At 39.1% G+C, this 12,411-nt stretch overlaps 1 protein-coding gene across 1 annotated transcript; it reads right to left on the bottom strand.

Moving 5' to 3' along the window:
* Window positions 1-1,812: 1,812 nt before the first annotated feature.
* LOC113150053 (GTPase IMAP family member 8-like) lies at window positions 1,813-10,835 on the bottom strand. The gene is made up of 6 exons (XM_026342433.1): window positions 10,746-10,835; window positions 10,589-10,635; window positions 9,363-9,424; window positions 8,173-8,232; window positions 7,359-8,000; window positions 1,813-4,810 (listed from the first exon to the last, which is right to left on the bottom strand). The coding sequence occupies exons 3-6, from the start codon at window positions 9,379-9,381 to the stop codon at window positions 2,082-2,084; spliced, it is 3,450 nt and encodes a 1,149-aa protein (XP_026198218.1). The 5' UTR covers window positions 9,382-9,424; window positions 10,589-10,635; window positions 10,746-10,835; the 3' UTR covers window positions 1,813-2,081.
* Between the last annotated feature and the right edge of the window lie 1,576 nt (window positions 10,836-12,411).

The raw sequence follows: 12,411 nt of genomic DNA, 5'->3' as shown, positions 1-12,411 counted from the left end.
AGCTAGTATACACTATCCAACAGAAAACAAAGTTAGTGTAAGAAGTGTAAATTAATTGTGTGATAGAAATACATAAGCTGCTTAAAGATAACAAGTCTATAGACAAAGCCTGTGATACAGGACACATGAAGTTAAAACCTCACTCTTACATGTACTATATATGTGTGTGTATTCTACAAATAAAAGGGAAATTCATTTGGATTCTGTTGCTTTCTCGGACAGAGTGTTTTCTGATTAACTGACTGATTAACTGATTTCTGGAACTGACTATGATTGTGGGTGTAGGCCTACTCGAACTATTGTTTGTTTGTTCTCTCCCCTCTCCAATTACACGAACCACAAGCCACTTACCTGCCTCTCGTCGCGTTCTGGATCCTGGACTCCAACTCCCAGCATCCTCTGTTCTTCTGCTGCCATATTCACCTGCCACCATCCACTTCTGTCGCCTCACCAGGGAGCCTGGACTACATTACCCAGCCTCCCTTGCTCCACCCAGCTCCTCCCTCTGCTTCTGCATATTGTGTATATACAATGAGTCTGTTCATTCTTTGTTTTGACCATACCCCTCAAGTATCATAGTTCTGACACTCTTTTTCTTCTAGACCCTGAGCTTGTCTGCCTACTACACTGTGCCACCAGAACCCAGACCTCCTTCATCTCTGGTCATAGCTGTCTTGTCCTTGTTGAGCCTGGTGGTCAAAATCTCAACCTGACTCTAAAACTGTTTTATACTAATAATTTAGCACATTAATTATAAATGAGGTCACATCTGCAGGACATTAAACCACAATATTTAGAGTGAATTTATACTCAACTATTGAAGATCCAATCAATAAGTCACTGGACTTGGATGGGATGGGAACTAGCAGAGTAAGCAAAGTTCTGTTGCCGACTGATTTAACGAACATCAGACACAAATTAAGGGCTCATTACCTGAATGTCTATAACAAATCCACCTTCAACTCAATTTGACTGCACTGCATTAGTTTTACTATTCAATGTCTTATACTTAAAGGAAAGTGGCCACACACGAAAGCTTATTTAGTTGCTACTTATTAAGTTGTAATTAAATCCTTCTATTCTATCTTTGTCATTATCTAGTTTTTTTTTTTGTGTCTCCCTCCAACTGGATTCTTGCTGTGTCACCGAGCAGTGATAAAAGAAAGACTGTTACAGGAGGTTCTACGAAGTCCACAGCATCCAGAGTAGAAAGATATGTTCATCAGCATCTGATAAGTGTACTGGTAAGATCCCCACCTTCCATGTGGTAGACTGGGGTTCGAATCCCAGCTGTGGCCTACCTCCAATAGGGGTCCCTGGGTGAAACCTCCTTACGCTTACCCTGCCTACCGTTGTAAGTCACTTTGGATAAAAGCATCTGCTAAATGTAAATGTCATCTTCTTATTTTATTAAGAGACCAACTTTTTTATTGTCATTGCTGTTGACCTAACACACATAAAACACAGAACATTTTACTTAATTACTTTAGGAAAACTACACGTGAAACTTTACAGCTCATACAGTGAAACACAGCACATGTCGAAAGTTATTAGTGATTTACAAAAAAAATATGTTCTTAAACTCTGCTATGGTAAAAAATTACATCATTATTTAACATTAAACAAACAACATTGAAACTTTTCATATTTCAAATCAACTGAAAACATTTAAATACAGATTCAATGTAGAGAAGTTCTGTATCTGACTTCACCTCATTAGTTTGTTAGAGCTTCACCTGCTCGACGCAGCAGGGAAAACTCACCTGAGATGATGTGAAACTAATTCAATCTCTGCTCAGTTTAACCATTCATTAACTCAAATATGATAATTGCATGTAGACAGAGGGTGGACAAAATACCTGGAACATTTAAATATTTAAGTAAAAATGTGAATGGGGGTGAAGATCTGAGTGAATGCAGCTGCTGTAGTTTAACTCTCCTCTGGGAACAATGATCATCTGCTGGCTCCTACAGTCAGTGCTGAATACGTCTCCTGCTTGTTACTGGTTTAAATTAACTGAAGTAGTAAATTAATATTTGTCTGTCTTGACTAAATTAACTGTTAAAGACTGAGGAGCCCATCAGCAAATGATGCACTTGTTTTTGTATTTCTTTTTAATGTTTTCCATTTCTTCTTCCTTCTTTTTCTGCAGCTCCTTCAGTTCTTCTTTCAGACTCTCTTCTTTGTGGGTGGAGAGCTGATGCAGCAGAGTAAACTCTCTGTTGTGTTCCTCTCTCTCCTTCATTAAAGTCTCATATGTTTGCCTCAGATCCTTTAGTTCCTCGTCGTACTTTTCGATCAGAGCTTCAAAGTCTTTGGTGTATTTCTCTCTGAACTCATTGAGTTCTTCTGCTTGATTTCTGGCCTCCTCCTCATATTTCTGTTTCATTTCCTTTAGTTTTTTAATGTATTTGTTCTCCATCACTTGTCTCTCTCTTTCTTTCTGTTCTATTCTGATACTATATTCATTTATCTTTTTCTGATACTCCAATTTTTCTTGTTCATATTCCTCCTTCAGCCTCTGAATTTTTATTTGTTCCTGCTCTCGTCTCTGTATATTTTCTTTATATCGGTTTTCCCACCACTTGTTTCTTTCCTTCTCCCAGGCTTCTCTCTCTTTTCTCAGTTCTTCTCTGTTGTTCTCCAGCTCTCTGCTCAGCTCTTCCTTTGACTCTGACTCTGACATTTGTTTGTCCAAGGTTTCCAGTTTATGTTCCCACTCCATCTGCTGAATTTCTTCCTGTTGTCTCCTCTTTTTATCTTCCTCTTCTCTAATTTCTCGTTCTCTCTCTCTCTCCTCTTGCTCCCTGTTAATGTAGTCCTCCTTTTCCTTTAGTCGATTCTCTATCAGTTCCTGCTCTGATTCCATTTTGGATATTTGTTCTTCCATTTTTTGTATTTTTTCCTCATATTTCCTTTTCAGCTCCTCTCTCTCTCTCTGTATCTCTTCTTCCTTCTCCTTCAGTATCCTCTCCACTGCCTGTTGTATCGCTGCCTCAGCTTCTTGGAACATCTCAGTAGTGTAGTAGCTGCCTCCATTTTCCTTCACCATGGCTTCAACTTTGTTCAGCAGCTCAGTGACTTGTGTCCAGTTTGTCTGATCTTTGTTATTGAAGACATGGTATCTGTTTCCACAGTCCTTTATCAGACGTTTTACAAAGTCAGCACAGTCTTCTTCTATGTAACGTTCAATTGATCTCTCCTCTAGATCATCTCCTCTGGTGAATGTAACAATGATGAAGCTTCCAGACTTTTTACCAAAAATCTTCTTGATCATTTCCACCACTACTTTTTCTTCCTCTGTAAAACGGCCGATCTGCAGAACCAGTAAGAACACATGTGGTCCAGGAGACAACATGTTGATACACTTTACAAGCTCCTGTTGAACTTGATCGGCAGAGAGGGTGGTGTCAAACAAGCCGGGAGTATCAACCACAACAACAGGTCGTCCATCAATCTCTCCTGACGCTTTCTGGCAAATTCTGGTCACTGACCTCTGACAGGCTCTGGATTCAAACCGTTTGTTGCCCAAAATGGTGTTTGCTGTTGCGCTTTTTCCACTGCCAGTCTTTCCAATCATCACCATCCTAAGACAATCTGTGTTCTGTATTTCCTTATCAGTGTCAACCTTACTGCTGCGTTTTACATTGTGTAATTCAGCTTTAAGTTTTCCAATGTTCTCCATCTGAGCCTTGGTGAACATGTCCTTCGTGAAGCACTTGACTCCTCCAACTCTGATCTTTACTACGGTGTCCAGCATCTCAGAGATCTGCCTCCTGTCCTTAATGTTGACAACAACATATCTTCCTCCACAGCTCTGACAGAGCTTCTGGATGTCTCTGTCTCTTCTTACAAAGTTAACAACAGCTGGATCTGTAGGATCTGACTCCACAGTGAACAGAATCATGGTGAAGTCATTGACTATAGAGCTGAATGTGTTCTGGATGGTCTCTAACTCTCCCTTGTCTTCATCAGTGAGGGGACCCACAGGTAGGACCAGGATGAAGGCATGGACCCCCTCAGGATCACAGAGGGAGATACACCTGAATGATTCCTCCATCACTGTCTCCTGAGAGTTTCCATACAAGGCAGGCAGCTCCACCAGGGAAACCCAACGTCCACACACCTCTCCCTGATTCTTAACACACTGTGATGAGTTGGAGACTGAATGAAGCTCTGTCTGACCTAAAATGGTCTTGGCTGCTGAAGTCTTCCCTGCTCCTCTTCTACCACACAGAACCAGGTTTAAAGCTGGTTTGATGGCGTCAGACTTTGGTCTTTTTGTCTCTTCAGTCAACCTGAGGAAGGTTCCTCTGTTTTCATGCACAATGTTCTCAATCTTCCTCATTAACTGGTTATGGTCATTTTCAAAAATGTTGTAATTTCTTCCTTCACAGCCTCTAACTAGCAATTTAACAGAGGAGCTTGTTTCATCCTCATCATGTGTGATGACCATTGAGTATTTAAAAGCATCTTGATCAAACAAACTCAGGATGAACTTCAGTGTTTTTCTGTTCTCGTCAGTGAAATCAGATGGTTTCACTAACAGCAGCAGAACATTTGGTCCAGGAGAACAAAGAGTCACACAGTTCTTCATCTCTTCTCTCACTCTTTCCACAGACAGACTGAACATGTCTGGAGTTTTTACTACTGTTACTGGTTTTCCTCTCCACTCTCCACTGACAGACACACAGTGTTTATGTGAAGTGAATATTTGTGTAGAAAACTCTTTTCTTCCAATGATGAAGTTTCCCAGTGTTGTTTTTTTGTCATCTTGAGTCCCAAACATCACAATCCTGAGTCCATGTGCTGTGAAAAATAAGTAAAATAGATAAGATTGAAAAATTTATTTACAGATTGTATTAAGTATAGTTTCATTACACTCTACTCATTTACTACATTTTAAAAATAAATACATTTTATTATAAACCAGGGGTATTCAACAAAAATTTAAAGAGGTCCAGTTACACAATATTTTTACAAGCAAAGGCCCAGAAGATTATAATGTCTTACTATTTACCGCAATATATTATTAAGAAACCTGCATGTAATTAATACTTGACTGTCAAATCAAATGAATTCAGTACAATTCAAAAACCTTTTGACAAATGTATTGTTATGTAACATCAAACTGAGCATGTGGCTCAAGATCCTGGTGGACTGGTCATACTGGGCTCTGAGACTAGAAACTGTCTGTGATCCCCACTTCAGATTTCAGTGGGTATGTGTGTTCAAAATGTTTTGTCTCATGTTTAGTGCTCCCAGTGGTAATATGAACAGAAAGGAGTCTGTTCATTCTGGATTAAAAACTCGGTTTCCGCTGTCCACTTTTCTCTTTTTGGACATTTTTATATTTATCTTTAGTTTTTTCAGTCTCACCTGTAACTTTATCAACATTTGTCTCTCTCCTCTCTGTCGTCTGTATCTCTCTCCTCTCTGTCGTCTGTATCTCTCCTCTCTGTCGTCTGTCTCTCTCCTCTCTGTCGTCTGTCTCTCTCCTCTCTGTCGTCTGTATCTCTCTCTTCTCTCTCGTCTGTATCTCTCCTCTCTGTCGTCTGTCTCTCTCCTCTCTGTCGTCTGTATCTCTCCTCTCTGTCGTCTGTATCTCTCTCCTGTCTGTCGTCTGTATCTCTCCTCTCTGTCGTCTGTATCTCTCCTCTCTGTCGTCTGTCTCTCTCCTCTCTGTCGTCTGTCTCTCTCCTCTCTGTCGTCTGTATCTCTCCTCTCTGTCGTCTGTCTCTCTCCTCTCTGTCGTCTGTATCTCTCCTCTCTGTCGTCTGTATCTCTCTCCTCTCTGTCGTCTGTATCTCTCCTCTCTGTCGTCTGTATCTCTCCTCTCTGTCGTCTGTATCTTTCCTCTCTGTCGTCTGTATCTCTCCTCTCTGTCGTCTGTCTCTCTCCTCTCTGTCGTCTGTATCTCTCCTCTCTGTCGTCTGTCTCTCTCCTCTCTGTCGTCTGTATCTCTCCTCTCTGTCGTCTGTCTCTCTCCTCTCTGTCGTCTGTATCTCTCCTCTCTGTCGTCTGTCTCTCTCCTCTCTGTCGTCTGTATCTCTCCTCTCTGTCGTCTGTCTCTCTCCTCTCTGTCGTCTGTATCTCTCCTCTCTGTCGTCTGTCTCTCTCCTCTCTGTCGTCTGTCTCTCTCCTCTCTGTCGTCTGTCTCTCTCCTCTCTGTCGTCTGTATCTCTCCTCTCTGTCGTCTGTATCTCTCCTCTCTGTCGTCTGTCTCTCTCCTCTCTGTCGTCTGTATCTCTCCTCTCTGTCGTCTGTATCTCTCCTCTCTGTCGTCTGTATCTCTCTCTTCTCTCTCGTCTGTATCTCTCCTCTCTGTCTTCTGTATCTCTCTCCTCTCTGTCGTCTGTCTCTCTCCTCTCTGTCGTCTGTATCTCTCCTCTCTGTCGTCTGTATCTCTCTCCTCTCTGTCGTCTGTATCTCTCCTCTCTGTCGTCTGTATCTCTCCTCTCTGTCGTCTGTCTCTCTCCTCTCTGTCGTCTGTCTCTCTCCTCTCTGTCGTCTGTATCTCTCCTCTCTGTCGTCTGTCTCTCTCCTCTCTGTCGTCTGTATCTCTCCTCTCTGTCGTCTGTCTCTCTCTCCTCTCTGTCGTCTGTATCTCTCTCCTCTCTGTCGTCTGTATCTCTCCTCTCTGTCGTCTGTATCTCTCCTCTCTGTCGTCTGTATCTCTCCTCTCTGTCGTCTGTATCTCTCCTCTCTGTCGTCTGTATCTCTCCTCTCTGTCTCTCTGTTATCACCGTCTTTCTTTATTAATTCTTCCCAACCTCCAACTTTCTCTCATCTACTGTCGATTGGTTAAAATTGGTTAAAATTAAGGTGTCCCGCTAGATTTGGTATCAAAACGTTTGGTTTGGTCTGTAGCTCCGGGTCTGTATGGGACAGCTTCCGGGTCCGGATTCGGACCGCGGTCCTCCTGTTAGTGACCCCCTGTTATAAAGTGTATTATTGTACAAGAATATATAGACCTCAATTACAGTTTGTGTTATGTTTACATTTAGTTATTTGACAGACTTTTTATCTTAAGCAACTTATTGAGTGAGGTACAAAGTCAAAAAATATCTAAGTCAAGGAGACAAACTTTAACGTAAAGTGATCTAGAAAGAGCTGTTTATTTAGATTTATTTAGATAGAAGTGCACTGAAAAATTCGACAGATTCAGAGTCTTGGTCTCCTGCTTCTTATCAGATGTTTTAATAGTTTTTAAGTTTTCTTTCAGTCAAAGCAGTTTTTGCAGGATCCCAGATAGATTTTAGTGCTGTAAATGTAGGATTGAAATTTGTCTCATTCTTGATCTAATGTTCAAACTTCATCATTTGTCTTCACATGATAAGAATATTCTTGAACTTACCAACAGGTTCAACAGGATCCACTTTAACACTGGCTGCTCCTTCTTCTTTCAGACTTTCATGACCACTGAATAAACCAGACTTTACGTCAAATACATCACAGCTCACATGATCTCCATCGTTTTCTTCCACAATCTGGTCCATGATCTTTAACAGCTCTGGACGTTCAAGGTTTTTCTTCCACAACATCTTGTGTCTACATTTCCTCATAATGTCTCCTAACAGAGGATGCTGCAGGTATTTTACTGTGGAACCTGAACTCTCCTCTCTGGGTGTTGATATCAGCACCAGTGAATGATCAAATGATCGATCACCAAAGAGTTCAAGGATTGATCGTAGCCTCTTTGTTTGTAGCTCAGTGAAGTCTTCAGGCTGTAGAACCAGCAGGAACACATGAGGTCCAGGAGCAGAGAGTCTCACACAGTTTTCTACATGTTCTGTCAGTTTGTCTTCAGAGATTTCAGGATGCAGCAGATCTGGGGTGTTGATGAGAACTATTTCTTTGTCCTCAGTCAGTCCACTGACCCTCAGACAGTAGTCTGGTGCTTTTTCAGTGTTGAACACAGTTTGTCCAAGTAAACAGTTCAACACCTCTCTTTGATCAGACCAGCTGTTCCCCAGCAGAACAACCCTCACCTCAGACACTGAAGACAAAATGATTTCTAGAATTAAAGTCATTATAATACAGAGAATACATAAATGTGACATATATTGATATTTTTTCTTTTTATTTGCTTAAATCTGACATTTTGAGAACTTCCACTGTTAAATATTATAATTTCACATCATCAAAACAAACTGTTCAGTTTGACTCACTTGAAGGTGGCAGGAGTCCATAGCTGCCTCTACGTTTCCTGGGTTGTTCGTAATTTGTGACTGTGAGGAAACAAATACTTTCTTTATTCTCTAAAATCATTCGAATGTGCAAAGATTACTGGCGTCTTCATTAACAATGATTTAAATTAGGTCTCCTCTGATGTTTGGTGATTTTCCAACAGATGATACATGAAGGAAAACACTGAATGTGGAAACACAGTAATGTTAATTATTCAGACAAAGCTTAAGGTCTCTGTCATTTGGTGGAATCTGCTTGATGGAGCAGGTCAGGTGAACTCATAACACTGATCCTGAATATGTACATGTGACAGCATGGGACCACTGAACTGAACTACCTACTATGATCATGCCCCTCATTACTGGTCCTTCCTTTTACTTTGACGTTTCCCTTCCAGTCTCTGCCTGGGTTTCTCTCTTTCTCTTCTTCCATCGTTTTTTCTTTAAATCTTCTCCATTTCGGTTCTGTCTCTCTCCACTCTCTTCTACCCTGATGGTCTGATCTCTTTCACCTATTTTATTAAACATTGCTTGGGCCTGGCAACACTACCATTCAACAGTTCTAATCATTTCTATATTATCTGATTAAATCATCAAATGTCATCTCTCACTGCAAATAAATGCACTAAGCAACTAGATAGTGAAGATAGCCAGCTGAATTTTCATGGACATGTTGCTGGACATAAACAAACAGCTGAACTTGTGGAAATTATTAACAATAAATGGATGATCAACTGGATCATGAATAAAAACCTCTATATAGAATCAGGAGCCACAGAACTAAATCTCACATGTAACTGAGAATCTGTCTTTGTGCTTTAGGTTTCAGTCTTCAGCCAAAATCAAATCATTTAATTTAATAAGAAAAGGTTAAATTGCTCTCTTATACATCTTATACACAAACTACAAATCAGTACAGCTGCAAAGCATAAAGGTCAAACTGAGGAAGAAAAATAAATAACTGATAAATATCAAATAACGTGATGAGTTTTTCAACTGTTGCTTTCAGAACTTAATTCGAACTTCAGACAACTATTAATTACATGATTCTGTTCAAGTAATGATTTAACTCAGAAACCTCATTAAACATCTGAAGAGTATAATAAGAGTTAATTCATAACAGGTGTAATGTGTGGACAGTGACAGAAGACAGTATGTAAACTTGGACTCACCTGGTGCTGCAGACGCCATGATGTCACTCTGCTAACATCAGCTGGTACTGAAGCTGATTCAACTGCAACAGAGGGAAAAATAAAAAGAAGTTAGATTTTAATATGATAAACTCAAAACACACACACGTCTCTATTCAATAGTGCTGAGGTGACGAACAGTCTCTTCACAAACAATTAATGTTTTAATTCATCTCCATCTTTCTGAAAAATAATCCACAAAGAAAAAGTGAAAATATATTTTTATATTAAATTCTGGAAATTAAACTTCTGAACAACTTGAAATCTCTCTTTTACAAAAGTACAGTAACTCTGTGTCTTTGGACAAATAGGGAATGTTTGTGTCCTCTGGTCTGGGAGGAGTTTTACTGAAGTCGAGATAAGAATGAAAACATCAAGAAGCAAATCTGAACTGACTCCCAGTTGGACAAACTGAGTAAACACTACTGTTAGTATCTAATTGAACTGATCATTAGCACTTTATACCACAACCTGTGGTTCACGGTGTAATTTAATGGGATGAATGAGGAACCAAATACTTTGACAAACTGAGAAATAAAAGTGATGTTTCGGGAGAAAGTGCTACCAAAGTTGTAATTAAAGATTAACAGGAGGAGAACTTCTTTGGGAACTTTTTACCACAAAACTAGATTCACAAGAAAATTAATAACAGTTCACATTAGAATGAAAATAGAAGAAACAATCAATGATGGTTTGATTTGAATCATAACAGTTAAAAAATGATAGAGAGTTTTACATGTGTTTCTCTCATTAAACTGCCATTTGTTATAACTTAAAGTGACTCTTGTGAAACTTGTGAACCAGACTTTTATCCTAGGGAGTCAGATAGCATGCTCAGTGTTTAGTTACAAGCAGAAAAACATCTCCCTCCCATCTACAATCTATAAAAAGTATGTTTCTGTCAGCTGCTGTGCTGAGGAATGCAGCAACAGAAATTCAACTACTGTCTTATTAATGTTACTGGTGGTTCTGAGAAGTTTGTTTCACAAATGTTTTTATCAATAACACATCACAAACTGACTCCAACTCTTCTGCTTTTGTTCTTCATAAGTTTTCAGGCTGTAAAAACGACTTGTCAGTGAAGTGAACATGTTTCATATCAACTCCTGACCGTCTGTTGATCCATCTACAGTCTGATCACTGACACTGGCTTTATTCCAACATCTGGATGTTGAAGTAATGATTAGAGTTTGTTCAAGTTTACTCACCGATTTATTCCTGCTGCGCCTTCACTGATCACTGCTCCGAGTTAAAACTGAAAGTTAAACGTTTGGTGTCAGTTTGCAGCAGCTGTTCACGTTTCCACATATTCAACAGTAGATATGACAACACAAGTTTGTATCAACAGAATCATCTAATACTCACTGAATCTCTGCTGTTGGAGTTGATCTTATCGTCTGGTTGATCATTTGTGGTCCAGATTTATTGAAGCAGACAAACTTGTATCAGTGTCATTTAACATGCTGCCATATTATTTCTAAATTGGACAACTGGGTGTTTCCATATGAAACAGAGCAGGCTGTCGTTTTTTATTTGGCCACTAGATGACAACAGAAACCTGTAATGGAACATTTACAGACAAAGACAAAACAAACAGTTTTTATTTAACTCATATATATGTATATATATATATACTGTGTTTCATAACAGTCACAGATGAAACTGTTCATTTATAGATGTGAAGCTTTTAATGAGTGAACTCATTAAACTGTTGATGTAACAATGTAACACTTGACTTGACCCAAAATAGCAGTTAATCAGTCATGGAGGGTCAACCTGAAGAGAGAGCTGGTTGCCTTCTACCGTTGCTCCATTGAGAGTGTGCTAACATACTGCATCTCTGTGTGGTTTTCTAGCTGCACCATGGCACACAAGAAGGTTCTACAAAGGGTCATAAACACTGCCCAAAAGATCATTGGCTACCCCCTTCCCTCACTGAAGGACCTCTACAGCACCCGCTGTCTTAGGAGGACACGCAACATCATGAAAGACTGCACACACCCAGGACACCGGGTGTTTAAATTGTTGCCCTCTGGCAAAAGAGTGAGTAGAGTGTATATTCTGTTTATACAGCTGGTGTGTATGTGTATATTGTATATATATTTGTGTGTATATATTTATATATGTACATATAGTTAAATACTTTTTGTTTTCTTGTATGAAAGGTAATTGTATTTATTATGTTGTTTTTCTTCTCTCTCCTTGCACCAATGTGGGACAGTTCGCAATTTCGTTTTACTGTTGTAACAAGTGTGACTGTACAATGACAATAAAGCTTCTTCTTATCTTATCTTATCTTATCTTATTGTGTTAAATGTTCAAATGTTAGAAGTCGTCAGTGTGAATAAATGTAAACTCTGCTGAAATAAAATTTACGCAGTTGTCAAACATTATATTTACATAAGTGATAAATGAACTTTAAAAACATTAACAAAAAAGGGGAAATCTGCACCCTTTAGAGGTGGATATTTAAAGGACAAAGTGATATTATGTTATATTATATTATATTATATTATATGGTAAAATCCAGTGAAAACACACCAGAGAGTCATCTGTCCTCAGTTTAACCATCTTTTAACTGAAATATGACTGTAGATATAAAAAGACTGGTAAAACATTTAGTTATTATCTCCAGTGGTGGAAAGTAACTAAGTACATTTATTTAAACAGTGGACTTGAGTAAAGGGATTTCTACTTTACTTGAATATTTTCACTTTCTGATGCTTTGATTTCACAAAATTTGAGTAAGTTAATTAGAGTAAGTTGATTAGATTTGATTAATAAAACAAAATAAAAATCTTGAAATGAATCCTGAGCTGTTGTACATGGTAATAAATGTACATGGAAGATCTGAATACTTCCTTCTCCAATAGTTATTATATTTTAAAGAAATTAATGAATTCATTATTGCTGAGAGTTAAAAAAATCGCCAGCGAAAACCCAAGACAAATTGTCTCCTGATGTGTCCTGCACGTCTGAGCCCTTCAGCAATGCATAGCAGCACTGTAAGAGTCATCTTCTTCTTCAACAC

Source organism: Anabas testudineus, chromosome 9 (genome assembly GCF_900324465.2).
Source record: "Anabas testudineus chromosome 9, fAnaTes1.2, whole genome shotgun sequence".
NCBI lineage: Eukaryota > Metazoa > Chordata > Actinopteri > Anabantiformes > Anabantidae > Anabas > Anabas testudineus.
This window is presented reverse-complemented; position numbering and strand designations above follow the sequence as displayed.

What these genes read in the sequence shown, in the direction of transcription:
- LOC113150053 (XM_026342433.1), bottom strand. An exon ending in TGGACTCCTGCCACCTTCAA is followed by an intron (nt 8,001 to 8,172) that starts GTGAGTCAAACT and finishes TTTTGTCTTCAG; the next exon opens with TGTCTGAGGTGAGGGTTGTT. An exon ending in GGATCCTGTTGAACCTGTTG is followed by an intron (nt 4,811 to 7,358) that starts GTAAGTTCAAGA and finishes TATTTTTCACAG; the next exon opens with CACATGGACTCAGGATTGTG.